At 40.0% G+C, this 19,736-nt stretch overlaps 1 protein-coding gene across 9 annotated transcripts in view; it reads left to right on the top strand.

The window, feature by feature from the left end:
- Positions 1-19,736, top strand: part of nav1a (neuron navigator 1a) — an 83,713-nt gene that overhangs the window by 36,812 nt on the left and 27,165 nt on the right. The window contains exon 1 of one of the 9 annotated variants that reach the window (XM_047360591.1): positions 4,592-4,863. The exons of the other annotated variants lie outside the window; for them this stretch is intronic. Coding sequence (XP_047216547.1) covers positions 4,781-4,863 — 83 coding nt within the window. The 5' untranslated portion in view covers positions 4,592-4,780. Of the gene's footprint in view, positions 1-4,591; positions 4,864-19,736 lie in introns of those variants that run through there. 9 annotated transcript variants of the gene reach the window in all.

The following is a 19,736-nucleotide window of genomic DNA, read 5'->3' as shown; positions in this document are numbered from 1 at the left end:
ATCGCGTTACTTTTTTGGACTGTGGGGCCACCTTGCTATTGACAATCTCACCCACATTGAGATGCTGCTCAATTGGAATGGAAAATGAACCAAACCGACCCGACCTGAGTGGAGTAGAGTAGGTACCAATTGAAAAGGGGCATTGGTAATCCTTTTTCTTTGGATTCTTGAGAGATTTTTGATGATTCTTGGAGATTTAGATTTGTTGTGAACTGAAGTTCCCCAAAATGCCCTAAGGCGGTCCTTAACATCACCACCTTGTAGTTAAATTAAAGTTTCACCTGCTTTAAACCATATCTCTACCAGCTGTGCACATCTAGTAACTGCTATTTCTGCCCCTTCTTCTTTGAGAAATAGCTCAGTCTGAGCCAAATTGGATGGAGAGCATCTGTGAACATCAGTTTATTTAGCTCCGAACGTTGACTGCTTGGTCCAATATAACACATGAATATGTTTTGATTTGAACCATTCCACTGTATTTTTAGCATTGTCCTACAGGGGTATGTAGCTTTCTTGTCCATTTTTAAGCCTCTAACAGGTTTACATCCAAGACTAAGCTGCATTTATCTTCTCACCACCTCACCAGCTTTCCTGTAACTACTGAAGAGAAGCTTCCCACAGCATGGTGCTGCCACCATCATGTTTCACAATGAGGATGTGTTTTAAGTTTTCTCCAGTGTTTTCAATGTACACCAAAAAGGTACATTTGGCTCTGTCCATAGCACCTTTTTTGGCATGTTCGCATTGTCTCCTACAGGGCTAGTGGCAAACAGCAAACAGGACTTCTGTTGGCTTTTTTTCAACATAGACTTTCTTTTTTAATTTTTTTTTCATAAAGACCAAATTGCACAACAAATAGGTGTCCAACAAAAAGTTCATGAATTAAGTTTAAAAGGGTTTCTTGCAGCGAAAAGAGCACAGTGTTAAAATAAATTTGTCAGAAGTTGTGGAAGTGAGTCTACATGTGTAGAAATGGAGGTGCTGTAGTAAGAAAGCTTTTAACTGATAGCCTGACAGGGAATTTTAAGCTGACAGCTAAAGCGATGTGAACAAAAACTTGGCCTGTGATAAGAAAATTTTTCCAGTTTGAGAAATGTGTGTGTGTAGAATGAATTTATATATGTTTATATTCAGTGTGGAGCCAAGCTCACATGTTGCATGAGAATCTGAGCGTCTGTGTGTTCCTGGTGTGATAAGAGGGATGAGTTTTCCCAGGTCTTCTGTCTCTTTCATCAGTGGGGGAGTGACAGGTTCCCAGGGTCGTATGGATGACCCTGCCTGTTTACTGTCATTACATAGTTACATCACCGCCTAATTATACTGCACCAACTTAGTCAAAAACCTTAAAAACAAGCACCAGGGTTATAGACGGTGACTGGAAAGGAAGGTAGCGGTGAAAAAAGACATACCCCTTGATGTGTCCATGCAAATAAACAGAGCTGGAGACAGAGAGCATGTCTGGACATGAGTCAGAGGTTGAAGTCAAAGCTTGCCAAACAGACAGAGTGCCATCCAAGTGGCCTTTCCAGAAACTCGGATCAGAGCTGACAAATAAAAGCATAATGCTTGCACTGATTTAAGGAGGATTGAAAGTGTGCTATTAAGAATGTGGGACTTTTGTATGTGCACAGAAAGTATTTCTGTTTTCCCCTCTAAGTAACACCAGGCAACAAGAGCGGCAGGACCTCCATAAACACCTGCAGTTAAGTATGCCAACATGCCAGTCAGACACCCCCGAGCACAAACACAGGAGGGCACACACAAGAAATATAGGCACTCTGTGTGCCCACCTGGCTCTGCTTGGTACAAGTGAGCAGTAGAACCCTGTCTTTGTTCCCCTGCATTTAAACAGAGGGTTTTAGTGATTTCTTTTTTATTCCCTCTATGGACATTTTCCAAACTTGCCCTTTCTATCTCTTGTCCTTCTTGCACTCACTCTCCTTCTTTCTCCTTAATAAAAAAGACACTGTTAATTAGCTCCATCTCCCTCCTCCTTCCTGTGTTTTGCTAACTCTTCATTCACTTATAGAGGCGAGCTAGCAGACAGGCAGATCTATTCACAGGGGTCCACTCAGTACTTTAAGTGTTCGAACACCACTGGATGTTGGAAAGGGGCAGAGCTCGTGGGAGTGGATACATGATGCCCGGCCTATTGCTTTGTGATGCTCCAACAACCAATAAGACCCTGTTACATGAGAAACAATTAAACCTCCTCACTTCATTACATCCTGATTTGAGGTCTCTTTGTGGCACTGATGGTCTGGCTATCAGCCAGCATTTCATTCCACACGACCAGTGACTGCTGAGAAAATAGATTTGTAAAGTATAAGACACAAAGATATGTATTTTTTCTTTTATAGGAAACAACCATGCCACTTAATATAGATTATTCTTTCCCCTGCAAAGCCAAAAGTATTAGATATTTTATGTAATAATTACTACAGATATTTTAATAACTACAATAACTGCAATCTATAGGACAAAAAATATGAATGAAGAGGAAAACACTATAAAACAAGTACTCAAAGGTACTCTTATCAGTTGCCTTTTGTCTTATGTGATGTCACCAGTGGCAGGTAGGCATGGAAGCTTGTTTTTGGTAAAGGAAAGATTGTAGAGTGAGTGATTTATGACAAAACAGTGAAACAAATAGAAAAAATGATGTGTATGTAAGAAATTACATTTAAAGTAAGATTATCAAGATTCACTGAAATATCTGGCTAGTGGCTTTTGCTGAGACATGACTCCTTGATAAATGGGCATTTAGTTTTATGTGCAGAAGGTGGGACGTCAGAGGCAGAAAAATATAAGCAGTTGAACATAACAATATTATTTTTCTTTGAAGATCACGGTTTGTTTATTCATTTATATGCTTCTAGTTACTGCAAAGACTGTTCATCAATTGCTTTGCATTATTTCCTATTGTCCACTTTGTGTTGATCTACAGGGGTTGGACAATGAAACTGAAACACCTGGTTTTAGACCACAATAATTTATTAGTATGGTGTAGGGCCTCCTTTTGCGGCCAATACAGCATCAATTCGTCTTGGGAATGACATATACAAGTCCTGCACAGTGGTCAGAGGGATTTTAAGCCTTTCTTCTTGCAGGATAGTGGCCAGGTCACTACGTGATACTGGTGGAGGAAAACATTTCCTGACTCGCTCCTCCAAAACACCCCAAAGTGACTCAATAATATTTAGATCTGGTGACTGTGCAGGCCATGGGAGATGTTCACTTTCATGTTCATCAAACCAATCTTTCACCAGTCTTGCTGTGTGTATTGGTGCATTGTCATCCTGATACACGGCACCGCCTTCAGGATACAATGTTTGAACCATTGGATGCACATGGTCCTCAAGAATGGTTCGGTATTCCTTGGCAGTGACGTGCCCATCTAGCACAAGTATTGGACCAAGGGAATGCCATGATATGGCAGCCCAAACATCACTGATCCACCCCCATGCTTCACTCTGGGCATGCAACAGTCTGGGTGATACGCTTCTTTGGGGCTTCTCCACACCGTAACTCTCCCAGATGTGGGGAAAACAGTAAAGGTGGACTCATCAGAGAACAATACATGTTTCACATTGTCCACAGCCCAAGATTTGCGCTCCTTGCACCATTGAAACCGACGTTTGGCATTGGCATGAATGACCAAAGGTGTGGCTATAGCAGCCCGGCCGTGTATATTGACCCTGTGGAGCTCCCAAGGGACAGTTCTGGTGGAAACAGGAGAGTTGAGGTGCACATTTAATTCTGCCATGATTTGGGCAGCCGTGGTTTTATGTTTTTTGGATACAATCCGGGTTAGCACCCGAACATCCCTTTCAGACAGCTTCCTCTTGCGTCCACAGTTAATCCTGTTGGATGTGGTTCGTCCTTCTTGGTGGTATGCTGACATTACCCTGGATACCGTGGCTCTTGATACATCACAAAGACTTGCTGTCTTGGTCACAGATGCGCCAGCAAGATGTGCACCAACAATTTGTCCTCTTTTGAACTCTGGTATGTCACCCATAATGTTGTGTGCATTTCAATATTTTGAGCAAAACTGTGCTCTTACCCTGCTAATTGAACCTTCACACTCTGCTCTTACTGGTGCAATGTGCAATCAATGAAGACTGGCTACCAGGCTGGTCCAATTTAGCCATGAAACCTCCCACACTAAAATGACAGGTGTTTCAGTTTCAGTGTCCAACCCCTGTAGTTGTTTTGTTTTTTACATTTTTTGCAGTATTAAAATAATTTAAAAAATAAGTTTTCTGTTAAAGGGCATGTTTCAACATAGCATGGAAGGCGATGAGAATGGGGTCAGTGGGCTGCGCAGAGATTTAGTGTGAAAGCGTCATGTCGATTTCGGGGAATTTGATGACTCTGCTTATCCTGTGGCCGCTGGATGCGCGCTGGAAGCCTCTGCGGTTTTTACAATAGGCGCAGTTGCTGGCGGTCAGTGAAACGGCACCGTATGAGGAAGAGGAGGAGGAATTTGGGGTGTTGCCTTTTAATCTTACCTCCCTCCTTTCCTCATCACCTCCCTCTGTCCCTCCTTTCGGCACCGTGTGAGGGAGAAAGAGAGGGAGGGAGAGAGAGAGAGAGGGCGTGTGTGTGTGTGAGTGGAGGCACTGCGGGAGCGGGTCAGGCAACGCTGCTGACTCTTACAGGCGGTTCCTTGGTTGTCAGTGGAGAGACAGTCTACCAGGTCTCTCTTCTATTAGAGCCACAGAAGCGGGATATGCTGAACGGTAACAAAGCGGCGTGAGAGCTGGATGGTTGCAGAATGAGCGGCCGCATTTTGAATGGAAAAATGCTGCCGCTGTCGGCTCCGCAGCGCCCAGGGAGGACAATGCACTTTCTGTCAAGGTAAATAAATGCGACCCAAGAAACTGTATGTATGTGTGACTGAGGGTGACGGAAGAGACACTAATTTACACATTGGTGACATTGGCTTTTATTGATACAAATTTGAGGAGTGTGTGCGCGGGGAATGTACTGCAGAGGCTCCGACAGAGTTAATGCGTAAAAATGAGCAGCAGCACGTTTCATTCATAAAACTCCAGCAGCTGCATGGTGGCAGGTTTTGCTATTGTGACTGACAGGATGGTTGTGTGACGGGCTTCTGGTAAGCATATGGATAAATAGAGGTTATTCTTTTGTATGGAGATAAGCACACATCAGTGCCCCAAACCATGTATTAAACCAGCTCTGTCTTTAATTTCATGCTGGCCTGTAGACATCTGAAAGCAGGGTCCTGCTGCTCTCTAACACAGTAAAATAAATTATCTAATGATGAAGTGTGTGTTGGCACGCGCACAGACTGCGCACGAGCTTTAAATTGTCGGCATTTCACGGTCTGCTGACGGATCTATTGTTTTATTTTGTGATGACAACTGGATGCCGGTCGGTGCTTGCAGGCCCTCCAGTCAGTGTACTGCCAGGTATGAGTGGGTGTGTTCGTATTGATCCGCTGCAGAACCGAGCCCCATTCTTCTGAACGGCTGACCTACATTTTCTCATCGGTCTGCAGTGATTAGATGAAATATAGCAAGCCTACTAAATCTTGACGCCCACCCTATTACCTAACAGTATGCACTGGCATATAGAGTGGGCTAATGTAGGCCAGTTTATGTGAATAATCTGTTGATTGGGAAGGATGAGAAAAGGAAGCAGGACCTGACACGCTTACATTGACAGATTGTGCAACATGCGCAGAGAGGGATGGTATTACTGATATAGTTTGTTTGTCTGGAAAGCATATTTCATATTTCCCACTGACCAATTACCGAAAGATATGTAGTACAATATCTCAGCTTTACTTGCTTGCAACAACAGAGAACCTTTTTAAACTTTGTGATATTACAACCTCATATTTCAATTTATTAGGCCCGAGCAGGAAGGCTGCAAGGGCCTATTGTAATCGTAGGATTTCTTATTCTTTCTTTCTTTTTTCTGTTTGCGTCTTTGTGGGGCAATTTGGGGACTTGGCCTTGCACCAAAACTCACACGATTTTACCCAAAGTTGTCCCCCGATGAAAAATGTCGTTCCTTAATGTCGTTGTCAGTGGGCGTGGCCAAAGCACTTAGCTACGCCCCCAAACGTGAGATAGTCCGAACCGTAAGTCGTAGAGATCTGAAATTTGGCACACTGGTAGAGCTCCTCAAGCCAATAAAAAAAGTATCTTGGGGGTATGCCCTAAAACGCACAGGAAGCCGGCCATTTTGGGTCAAATGCTAATTTTTGGCCGTTTTTCACTTTTACTCACCTCGAACTTTAACGAACTCCTCCTAGGGATTTTGAGCTATCGGGTTCCCGACGATCTTATGGGGTCATATTCTTACATCATCAAACCCACACCCCCTGAGAACGGGAAGTCACTTTTTTTACTGGGAAAGGTCGCTATCTGGCTGTCTACACTCAACTTGAAACTGTCAGGTGACTGATAATTAGTGGGTCTAACTTTGTTTCAAGCACAGTGACTTTTCATAAAAGGGCGTGGCCGTGATGGCTTGGACATCATGCCATGGCCATATGTTTGGCTTTAATTTCCACATACATCATCTGATCTGCACCAAATTCAATGTGATTGATCCTAGTCCAGTCCCCAACAGATATCTGATGACATTTGGTAGGCGTGGCCCAATTCGTGCACAGCGCCCCCTAGAAAATTTTAAAAAATCATCCCCAAGCCATGCTCGACCGAGGATTGTCAAATTTGGTACACATATGTAACTTGTCAAGACCTACAAACAAGTCTGCTAAAAGGTGAACCTCTCCCCCAATCTCAATTTTTTCACAGTCTCTAACAGGTTTGTTTCAGACTTGCTCTATAATTAGTCCCATCCATATTCCCATCAACTCAGACCCTGTTGAAGAAAACTTTCTCCAATACATTGTGCTGTCTCCAACATGTTTCACCATGGTAATGCTGTGCTCAAGGTGATGTGCAGTGTTAAATTGCCTCCACACAGTGTTTTGCAACTAGACGAAGGGAAACTTCCTCAGTTAACATGCGCCTCCTGGCTGTTTCTCCAATTAATGCTCTCTTTGTCTTTCCTGTCAGATGACAGTTTGTTGTTGTAATATTCTTTACATTTTAGGATGTTGCTTTAAACTTTTTTCATAATGTTATCCCTGACCTGTCGGCTGTGTTACTTGGTCTTCATAATGCTGTTTGTTCACTAATGTTCTCTAACAACATTCCTGAGTGATTCCAAAGTTACACACTACTTTGGATTGGTGCATCGCATCAAATCCAATGATGTTTCCGGTCAAACTGTGATCAAATGTTAAAAAGCTCCAGGGGTATCAATTACTTTTACAAGGCATAGATGATCATGTCATGTTAACTAAGGCTTTCTTGATTTGGTGTCAGTCTGAACAGGGCCAAGTAGGTTGTTCTTATCTCTGTTTTGGAGTTGGACACGTGTGCTTAAACACGATCACTGTCAAAAGGTTGATAAATGTTAAAATAATTATAAACTGGCACAGAAAAGCATATGCCCCTCCAACTCTCACCAAGTTCTGATAAAAACCAGAGCTGATGAGGGCCCGTTTTTGCTCATATACGTCAGGGTTCGTGCACAAATAGACACTAAACATGGACCATTAGCTGACCACATCCAACTAACACAAAGATTTGGTCAGCTCGGTTAGTCATACTGAGGGCAATCCAACACAAGCTTATTGCTTCCCTTTGTGTGCAACTGCATGCATGTGGTGTCATCTGAACGCTATACAAAGAGCCTGCACAGCATGACCTACCACATACCCAGAACTAGCGAGAGTTCACAGCCTAGATAACATTGGCAAATTACTTACATCAACAATTCATATTTTTCGCACCCCAATATGATTGGCATTGTTTAAATCAAATAAAATGTGGCATCATCACAAAAAAGAATTAAGATCGGTAAACAGTCACTTGAAGTTAGAAATTATTAGTTTCTTTAATTGTGAGGGCATATGTCTAATTGATTGAACACTATCCATTTTGTATCAACGTCACATTAATATCCATCTGCACAGATGAACATGATAAAGTGGCAAGTTGTTCATATTGTTCATCAATGTTTGGTCAGTTTATAGTAACAGTGCTGATTTCTGTTAATTTTCCTATTTTAACCAAAACTAAATAGTCCAATAATAACGATGTTCAGAAATGCATCTTGAAAGCACTGTCCCTCAAAACACTGTAAGTTTATGGAAATTTTTTATGGCAATTTTAGGTTGGTCAGTTTTTGTCTTTAGTTAGCTCCAAAAGATATGTTTAAATATTGGACTATTTTGTTTGTATGCCATTCATTTTTATTCTGAACAAAGATGTTGAAATTGATGCTTGGTTAGCCCATTTTATCATCCCCAGACACCTTTATATCAAATTTGGACTTTAGTAGCCATCTTTATGTAGACATCCTTTCAACCATATTTTCATGTTCTTGTAGTATAAGCCAGGGGTGACCAACTCATACCTAAATAAAAGGAACGTCTCTTCACCAGGCCTCAGCAGAGCTGAATGAAGGGCTGAACAGGAAGTTCAGACATTTGATTCAGGTGTGTTGGAGCAGGGGATGCATCCACAAGTTGTAGTACAGTTGCTCTCGTGGACTGGAGTTGGGAAGCCCTGGTATAACCACTGTCATCTTCTCTATGTCTATCCAACGTAACTTTGCCCAGGGGGTTGTTGTGTTCTTTGAAGGTGTGATGCTCACAAACAGCTATTTTATTTATTTATTTATTTATTTTTTTGTGGTTGAATTAAGATCTGAGGATGAGGGATTTTGTTTCAGAAACTTGCTTCTTTGCTGATTTATATGCTTGGTGAGTTCAAAGGGTCTTCACCCTTGCACCCTCATGATTCTGGAACGTGAAAAAAAGCCTTATTAAAAACCTTATTAATAATATTTAGCACACAAACAAGATTGGGTGAAATAAAAACAAAAGGATAAGAGTTTTTAAACCAAAGATTTAGTTCAATATGAAGTAAGTTTGCACTTTAACTGGCTGTAATTATACAGTGTCAGGATAGCTGAAGCCATGCTTCCCATTACAAGTAATTGGTAGATGCTTCAATATTGCATTATAATATTCCATTCTTGCACCCTGACTCACCCAGTTTCTCAGCCAGTCACCAATGCAGTTGCATTGCAAACAGTTTCTGCTGTGTTGTAGACATACAGTCATACTGCCACTTTCCATCATACTCGTATTGCGGTCAAGAAAACTATCATCAAAGGTTTAGGAAATAAAACCGAAAATGTTCAGATGAACCAAAGGCTCCTGTAGATGTGGACCCTATGGTTTCCCTTGGGGCTTTGTCAACAACTGCAAACTGCTACAATATTACACAACATTTTGCCATGCGTCTGTCTTTATCTTGGGAGTTTGGAGCCAGTCAGAAGTTTAGGCCAAGCATCTGAGGATGGCTATACACAGCAGTCACCTATCACTTTAGCAGGCTTTTTATTATGAATACCTTTAACTCTAGTAGAATTAAGTGATTTTCTAAAAGGGACCAAGTGCTGTTATTGTAGGGATATATGCTTTCATGATAGTAAGCAGTCTAATTTCACCCATAACTTTTTAATTGGCACTTCTGGCAACAACTTCATGTTCTTGTTGAACGAACAACTGTTATTGACTTGCTAAATTTTGCATAAATAACTTTCGGATTAAACTTTCTCCTCTTCATAGTGTGTGAGTCCACACAATCACATACACAGTGTCTGGAAGCATGATCTCAACCTCATATGTCTGAATGGTTAAAATCAGTATCTAATTGTCTTCAGATTTATTCACAAATTAGTGATAACCAGAGATAGTGGAAAAGCCCTGCGGTTGTGGGACATGAGGCATCATGTAATAGTCTTGCTGTTTTGTGAGTAGGCTTATTTATATTTTGCTGCCTATGAGATCATTAAGGAGACATGAGAGTCCAGCAACAGATGCTTGTAACCTGTTCTCATCAGAGACATTCACATGTTTTTTTATTGTACACACAGGAGCCAGTGTTCACAGACAGCTTATATTTTCATGAGGTGGACCCTCCTGTGGTTTAGTTTGTTTCTCTGGTACATCAAAGCCAAAGATGGGAGCAAAAGCCAAACAACAGTGCATCTTAACTGGGGGCTGGGGATGAGGGAATAGCTTTGAGGCAAACATAAGAGCCATGCTTAATAATGACCTCAGGATGTCCCTTTAACTTGACAGTGAAGTTCTTCTCAGTTAAAAACTCACAGAACAACTTGCAGTGAAGAGAAAGCAGGACAATTGTACAAAGTTGATGCTCTAGAACCTCTTGATTTGTCATATTCTCCTTGTCTGTGTGTGCTTGTGGTAAGGTATGCATATGTGTAACTCCATATGTTGAAGGATTAGGGAGTGGAAACCGAGAATACACGCTCTGGAATGTAAAGTGTGTGTTTTGGGTGTACGGAGGGTTAGGAATGTCTGCTAAATTCACTTTAAGTTCCAGACGAATGTGAGTTTCTTTGGAGGGATAGCAGGTGATGGGTGCGCCTTGAATCCTCCTGGTCGATACCACATGTGCTCACATACATAAATACAGACAAGAACAGACACTCATACAACGGCTTGTCTGTGCTATCAAAATCCTGTGGGGAGTGTGAGTGTTTCATTAGGTGCCTGCTTTATCTCAGCCAGCAGAGGTAAGTGCCTCAGCCAATGGGTCTTTCAGTCTTCTCTGTTTAGCTAATGTTTGGACTACATTTGGCAGGTGCTTAGTGGTATTTAAGTTAAATTTGAAGCCCCTTTAAGTTGTCAGACCTGACTTAAACAATAGCTATGCAGTTCTATTTTTCTTTGTCCATCTGCTTATTTTTGTGTAAATGTATCAAACCTTTTCAAAATGGAGCATAAAAGAGATATTATGCAAAACTAGGATCTCTGACTTCGTTTGCACAAAAAATGTGTTTAATGAGTATGACTGGTTTAATACTAGACTTTCTAAGAGATTTTTTTGGGAAAGGATCAGTGTTAAAACAACGTAATATTTTTCCGTCTCGCGAAGCAGCTATCTAGCTGCTGCCAGTGTGATTTTGTCTAGTTAGGTAAGTCGAAGGCTATTATTAGGAGAGATGAACGGATTTCAGCTTCACCAGAGCCTGAATGCACTATTCATAAGAACTACCAGGCCATGCTAAATACAACAACCTAACTTTGGGAAGGCTCACAGTTAGCTATTCTGATTATCATGTCCTTAAAAAACAAATCTGAGGGAGCACAGCGATGAAGTTATGAAGAAGATGGTCATATCTATGTATTGGATTGTCACGTTCCTATTTAATACTAAGGAAACATTTGCTGACTGGGTCTATTTTGTACACATAAGTTCTGCAATGCTAACAAATTAACAATGGAAATCCACATAGTTGCCTTGATAAAACACATAAAACACTGCTTTTCACAAACATTACTAAATTAGTGGTTGCCACTAGCTTGTTTCTTTTAGCAATGTGTCCATTGAGAATTAATTGGAGAAAGAGAACATAGCTTGTGGTACATTCCATGCATTGGTTATTTATTAATGATTAACTAAAATCTTCCTGTGCAAGAAAGCTGGATATTCAAACAGTTTTAATGTTACAACATGTTTTATTCTCAGGATGCAACAGTTTAGTTGTATTATATTTCATATTATTAACTTTTCAATATAATGTTTGTTTTTATGTCTATGTGTTTTCCACTTAGATATCCAGTGTGTTGTTTGCTGCTCGGTTTAAATTGTTGCCACCTTTGTTACTTTTCTCTTGGTTCTCTTGATTAAAAGGCAGCTGCTAGCGGGAACACTTGTGTTTGTACTTCAGCACATGTCTTTGACTGTCTTCTGCACAGCTGCTTTACGTTAACAGCAACCTGGAAGAAGTGTGCTTTATTCAAAAATGGTGCCTCCAAGTCTTTCTTTTCCTTCCTTTACTCCCTCTCACTTTCTCTTTTTTCCCCTCTTTCAAACCAAAACATCCGCCCTGTGCCGTTATTTCACATAGCCGTTAAGTCAGCTGACATATCTGGAGGAAGGCCAGAGGTAATTCTACCTCGAGATCCAACCCTTGTCCTGGGCCTCTGCGTGCCGGGGTTCCCCCTTTGAGCTCCTCCCTGGTTCCTAGGCATGGAGTTTGGACTAAGACGCTCTCCACCCTGCACCCCAGACTAAACTACTTATATAGGTGATTTAAAAGGCCATTCAAAGTTGTCCCATGAGTGCTGTCCTTCTTCTATTTCCTGCTCATTGGTGAAGATGCGAGGGACTTTGAAGATCAAAGGTTAACAGAGCTTTGCTGCTCCACCTCCTAGGGCTCTTCTGTGCAATCTAACTTAAAGTTGTTCTATTCTCTACAATCATTTTATGAATGCAAGTAAAGTTTAAAGTGCAATGCTTGCATTGTAACGACTTTCAAATCTTCACACCAGACCTGTTTAGACTGGAAGGGAATTAACCTTTGAACCCTGACCCTTGCTGACCAGATTAACTATAAGAACATTAGACTGAGAAAACTGAAAAGATGAAACAGAGGAATATTTCCTTTCAAGGTATCAGCTACTTGCTTTCTCCTGTTTTTCCTTTTTGGGCCTTACAGTTTGAGAAGATCAAGATGACCTAGCAAGCATCAACATGATCAACAGTGTGTTTTTTTCTTTTTTTTGTTCTAAGAGCATTTCTTTGCTCAGTATTCCTAATATGAAAGTTTGAGTCATTCTGTGGTTTTCAGATGTCTTGTGTCTTCGTTGAAAAGAAATGGTATAAAGCCAAAAGGAACAAACTATACAGACTAGAGAAGTTGCAAAGAGATAAATGACTAATTCCTTAGCCAAGCAAGTTTTTCACACCTCAATATTTTTCCATACACAATCACACCTTAGAGGCAGTAAGACACAGCCCTCAGTGGAGCAGTGACTTTATCAAAACCTCATTGACACTCAGTGTCTTAGATCACATGTTTCTGACAGCTAGTCCAAGCTCAGAGCAGGGCACAGCGGCACTAATGCCCAAAACCTTAAGGCCATTGCTGTCAGCCAGAAGCACAGAAATAATCTCATCTCATTGTCCATTTAGGGATGAATCTTCCTTAGTATTAACACACACCTCCAGCTGTAGCCACTGCCCTGACCTGATCCTGGTGGCAGATGGAATTAACAGTAATTGTGAGCTCATTAACTCCAGCCTGTGCTGTAATCCTCTATAATACCAAAATACTACTGGGTGTGTGTATGGGTGTGTGTGTATGCTAGTGGACAAAAGGGTTCTTAAACAGCTCCCACACATTGTTCCATCACACATTGTGGAAACACAACAGGGAGGAAATAATAAATAATGCCAAAGAGGAAATAATTTGTTTGCTGTAATGCAGGACTGTATGCACAGTCTAGTTTTAATTGGTGTTTAACTGGGTCAGTGATTTACTGTAGATGCATAAAACTAAAATGTAATTGAGTGTATGTATTGTGACTTTAATTAAAAGCCTGTTATATTAGCAGATTTGTTGTTAATTACTCAACAGTTGCCCCAAGCATCCAAACAGCATGCCCTCATTTATTAAAAATTGGTAGAATCCGTTTTTATCGGCGAGTAAATGTTTGCACAGTATGTGAAGCAAGTGTTTTTTATAAGAAAACAGTATGACTCTAAAAGTGCTGCTGAAATTATATTTGTATGACTAAATATGAAATACATTTTTGGATAGCATATGATACCTGCTTCATATTTGCATGAAGTCAGTGAAGACATGTTTCAGAGTGTCTTAAAACTCTGAAGATACAATGATATGGCCTGCTTAAGAAATTCTTCCCAGTCCATACATGATTCTGCAGGGGAGGATTATCCTGTGCCGGAAATCAAATCTTAAATTTTTTTTCATCATCCGCATTTCAAAAGGTCATTGAAAGGTTCCACGGCTCTGACTGGAAATACAATAGTGTTACAGTCTGTTACACTTATAATCCACCAAGGTGATTCACAGATCTAGGTACATTAACATGTGTGTGTATGTGTGTGTTGTTGTTCCCTGGTGATAAGCTGATGAAACGGTCCAGGCACCCATATTGTTAGCCATCTGTGCACACAGTTGCACCATATTTCACCTCTTTTTATTATTTTTTTTTACCAGGTAGCTGTTCCCTCATGTACATTTAAATGTTTGACCAACGATCATGTCATGAAAAATGTTCTCCATTCATTGTTAGTTCCATCCTGCAAAAAAAGCAGCGAAAATAGGTGTGGCCAGTCATGACCTCTGCTGCGAATGAGTCACTTAGGTGTTTGAGAGAGCATACTTAAGTGTGTGTACACTGGAGTCACTGTGGCTGTTTGTGAGCCTGAAGTCAGTTGGTGTTAGATCCTGTTTTACATGTCCAGACTGAAACCTGCAGAGGATGTTGAAGCAGACTGTTCTTATAGCGACAGTTCACATTTCATTTCCTGTTTTATTTTTTTATGGTTGACTGTTCAGTTGAGTTAATCTGTTTCTGCTTTAGGGTTTATCAGAACTTCTCAACACCATAAATAGTTGTCTTCAGGCACCTGGTGTAGGGGGGGCGTAGTGGTTGCAGTGGTGCAGAATGTTTGACTGTCAGATATGATCTCTCTACAGAGTGACCAGAGAAAAACCTGCACTAAAGATGCAACATTTATTACTATGTTTAAGTTTCTGTCTTCCTATCAGCCACAGCTTGAGAAAATTTAAATGCTTCAGTAACCTTATGAATAGCCCTGATGCTTTGTTTGGGCAGGTCAGGAAAGCTCTGTTGGTGCCCCACTTTCCATTTACCTCAAAAGGCCCAACAAGGAGAACATCTGACTTTGCCATTTTGGGCTCTGCCATGTGACGTGTGGATTTTAATAGAAATGGAAAGTCCTTGTCCACTGTAGGACTGCAGAGTTTCCATCCTTTTACACAAGTTTAATTGGCAAGTCACTGGCAAAATATCACCCTGGTGTTTAACCTCATGAAGGGACAAAAAGTTGATTTGTGTAGCATCTGTTTTATTATGTCCCTTAGTGATACAAATCTAAGTCGTGCTGTATTCATGATTTAAAATCTATCTTAGTGTCGTGGTACCTGAAAACCTTAGTATTTACTGAGGAGGTACTTCTTATAAAGGCTTTGTGAAGGACTGTGCTATCTTATTGTGACATTCATTTGCATTTTTAATTTCTCAGAGTCAGAGCTGCAATCTGCTCAATGCCAGGTGACAGGTTATTAGATAAAGCATTTGATGTTTTTATTTTTTTGACTCTTTAACGCATTTTGATGTATGTTCTTTATGTACTGATGTGGACAAAAACCCAGGAAGATACTAACTTATGGATACTTCTTGTGAATATCAAGAACAAACTGTGGTCACAAAATGGTTCTAGAGATTAACATTGTAAATAGGTTAGGAGCAGCTTCTTTTCAGCTACAGTTAATGTTTGTTTAGGTTGCAAGCTTATCATCCAAGTCTGTTAAATCTGCCTTTGGAACCTGGCAGGTCTCCAAGCCCCACACACCACAGGCAAAGATACTTTCTCTCTGCTGTGGGTTTTTTCCTTCAGCTGGAGCTACTGTATTTTATTAAATGTCTTTCAACACAATAGGAAGTTCAGATACAGGACAGAGCTCTGGCAATAGGCAAAAAACACTTGCCTTGAGATTAGATCAATTATCCACATAGGACATAGAAGCCCATTAATAAATGGCAGTTATTCACCACAACAGTAGCTATTCGTCCATTCTCTCGATGGCTTTTGAAGCCTACAGTGTTTGTGTGGGTGTAGCTGGTCGGTCTTCTCTGCACAGCATATGAGGAACAAAGAAACATGCTTTTTCTAAAAGCAGAGTGTTGTGTATGAGAACACTACACCTTTTTTATTTCTTTTAAAGTTTTGTTTTGGTGAAGCATGTGTGAAACATTCAGCCTGTCTACTTTTTATTTAAAGGTGTGGTTATACCGTTGCAGAAAAACACTTGTGTGCAACTTTTCCTCATAGTGGGTGTCAGGTGAACTGATGAATGGTGGCAATAACATGTAACTCAACCTAATTGACAAGTATTGTACCTTAAATCAGCTCAGCATTGATTTTCCTTTTGCTCACAGAATTACACCCATTCCATTTTTATTGCCCAAATCACTTTAGTTTCCCACCAGCTGTTTGTTTAACTTAAGATGAATTTAAAACTCAATAAATATATATAATCTACATCTATAATAGAACTTTTTTACTAAATCTTTAACGTGTTGTAATTTTTCGAAGATGTTTTTTCCAAGGCGTTTAAATTTCAGTGTTTCTGATGCTTCACAGTAAGTAATTAGCCTTAGGTCAATGTGCTAGTAAAACTGTGACAGGAAAGTTGATCAAGCAGTGCTTACTGTAAAACTCTGTAAAAAGGTTTATACACATGAATGTGGCCCTATTATCTCCACACATGCTGCAAAATGAGGAAGAAGAGGTGGACCTAGATGAGTTTTTAACACAGAAAACAGCTCTTTACTGAGATCATGAATTCCAGAGAAAAAGGAGGAAGCGTGTCTTAACTACAGACCCTATTTTCAGCTCTTTGTGTTTTATGCCTTTCTTTTTATGCCCTCTTTACACCCACTTCACTCGAGTGTCTGCGTAGTTCATCAGCTTCTTTTCAAACCCAGTTGTTATTTTAACTCATCGAGTGGAGGACTTTAGTGTGGTTAAATAAATTCGCCTGGCAGTGGATCTGCAATAGCTCTGCACTAATGGAAGAAATTGTGTTTTTACTGGAAAATTATAAATTCAACTTCGCCAAGACACATTGTATTAAGATAAACCAGTATAAGAGGCTTAGGATCCTCCACAGATAACTTCCAAGATATTTTTATATTATGGGTGAATAGTTCATCCACAGTCACGTGAAGAGGATGGGGGATGAATTAAAAATCTGTAACACAGACATCAATGTCTTTGTTCCTCTTGGCTCCTAAAATCTACCAGCTCCTATTCTTTTCTTATGTTGTAAAGACTCACAAAGCAAACAAGTAAAGGAATCTTACTCCTAATAGATTTTTTTGCACTGCCCTCTCCTTTTTTCAATCATTTACATCATAAATGTACAATATACTTGGCAGATTCTCCTTATAATATCTGACCCCTGACCTTGCCTCTGTCTTCTAGGCTTTATGTGTCAGCTCTGTCAGCTGGGTGACATCAAACCCAGCAGAGAGGCTGTTTGATCTGTTTGGCATCAGACGTGAATTATTCAACAAAAAGGAGCTGGCATTTAAAGCCCTGCTGGACAGGTGAATAGGCTTTAGACATGATATGAAAAAAGAAGTGTCAATAAGAAGCCACAACTGTTTGTCTCCCAGCAGTGAGTCTATTTCAGTGAAGTAAAACTGAATGTTGCTCAAATGGTGTAAATGGTGTCTGTTTTATTGCATATTAACAAATGTAATAGTATCGTTAAACACACTTAATTTTTTAGGCATATCACTTATAGAGTCGTGTAGGTTTACCAGCAATTGCTTGAGGGACTATTATTATTGATGCTATGAATTGCCAAAAATAAAGCAGCATTGATAGACGCATGGATAATGAAAACTACTTTTTAGACTACTTTTCCAACTTCCTATCGCAGCAAGTTGAACTTCAGTGCTAATACTGGCTTGTGTATAAACAGGCACAGGTAGAGATATTGTTTTCTACAAGAGTCTGACAGCTAGCAATATTTTTGTTAACATTCCTTTTTATGAAAATGATACATTCCTCAGAGTTCAGGTGGGTTGTCTGCTGGGAACCAAAGGGTTTGTGTCTGCAGCAACCCCCCTTTTTCCTATGCAAATGAGGCTGTCTGGCACTTTAACCAGCTGCTCAATGTAGCCTTTGTCCTGTATATATGTCAATATTCTGGTGAAAATATGTACACCTTATTTGCAAAAAATGTAACTTTAATTGACGTGATCCCTTGACAATAAAAAAAGCACAAATCTTTAGTCTCTGTTCCTTTTCCCCCCTTATATATCTGGTGCATTTCCTAAATTTGCCCTATTTCTGAGTAATATGTGGCTTGAGAGACATCCTTTTCAGACATAAGATCTTGTCTGATCTTGTGTCTGCCCTTAGTTCCTCCCCCATCTCCGATCACCCCTAATCAACTCCCCTCCAGGCCACAGTGTGACCCATTCAGGCACCCAACCAGAAGGCCCACAGTGCTTTCTCTTCCTCCATCCTTCCCTCTGCAGCTGTATATATGACCTCATTAAATAGGCTCTGCGTTTTAACTCGATTTACTGTACAGTTTATGTTCATTCTACTGACCTATTGACCCCAGCGAAAGAGAATCCCAACCCCTTGAATTCTAAATGTGATCTATTTATTGTAAACCAGCTCATTTAAATCAAAGCCAACATACTTACTACAAGTTACAGCTGACTTGTACTCAACTGTTCCCCAAAGTCAGCGTGCCTAGCTAAAACACACAGTAACTACCACATTGGTTGGACTGCTGTATATCTGATGTAGTCAGGAAAACGTTCAAGGAAAAATTAAAACTATTTTTTTGGCCATCCTGCTGTGATGCAACTATTAGACACTAAACAGCCTTAATTTATTGCTATTAATTCTGCTTAATTGTTTTACTTAAGTTGTCAAATTACATACATTGTGCTAAAATAGCCATGTCAAAATGATCAAGCATGGACAAATTAAATGGCGTTAGTAATGCTGTGGTGGATCATGGGTGATGAACTGTAAATGGGTCCCTAAATCAAATTCTGCTTTGGGTCCCATACATCCTTGGGCCAGCTCTGGGTGTAAACATTTTTAGATAACACAGATCATTTGAAATTCTTAATAAATTTGTACTAAAGTAAACTGTATCTAAAGTTCAACTGTGCCCCTAAGAATGACATTTATTATACTGTAAGTCTTTATTTTTACTTATCACTGTATATAAGTACCCATTAGCTATGTATATAAGACATTATCCTCAGTATGTTATGTTATGAAGAGTGGGCTGAGGAGCTAGATGTGGCCGTGGGTGCATGCATCAGTGTGGGTTCCTCAGTGCTATTTTAGTGAGTGTGGGTTGAGATTTTGTGAATAGCGCTGAGGATTTCAGGCTTCAGATAGTTAACACAACTGGGTATGTAGAGCACTCAGCTTTCTAATGGGGCCCTCTGGATTTTTTTATCAAAGACTAAGAGGAAGACACAAACCTTAGCGAGACCTAATGGTATAAAATAATAATTAATTAAAGGAAAAGGAATCAATATGTTCTAGCATATAACTGTCATCCCTGATCAATATTTCTGGGAAATCAGAAACAGCCTTTGCATATTATGTCTAGATTGAGGACCCTCACATAAAGGTTAATGCTTAAGATTTCAACTCGGACTGATCCAAAATCTGTATACCACAGTTTAAAGAGTGTACCTGAATTTAATGAAGTGGGTGAATATGTTTTTTTTAATTATCTAAGGTATAAAATCTAATATGTTTTTGGACTTTTAATGATTTATTTAACCTATTTATTCATAACTTTCAGCAAAATGAAAGGCCAGTTCCTAGACAACATTTTTGTCTCTTTAATGCTTATTTTTCCTGTATCTAAAATTATTCAAATTTTCTCTGGGCAATTTTTATACATAGGTAAAATCTCAGTTGTATTAACTCAATCAAAATGTGAACGTAGTATCCATTCATCTTATGATAATTTCTACTGTAGTACTTCTCCAAAATGTTTCGGTATAAATGGCAAACATACATAAAACA

This window comes from Girardinichthys multiradiatus, chromosome 1 (genome assembly GCF_021462225.1).
Source record: "Girardinichthys multiradiatus isolate DD_20200921_A chromosome 1, DD_fGirMul_XY1, whole genome shotgun sequence".
In the NCBI taxonomy this organism is placed as follows: Eukaryota; Metazoa; Chordata; class Actinopteri; order Cyprinodontiformes; family Goodeidae; genus Girardinichthys; species Girardinichthys multiradiatus.
The sequence above is the reverse complement of the archived record's forward strand: the minus strand, read 5'-3'. Positions and strand labels throughout refer to the sequence as shown.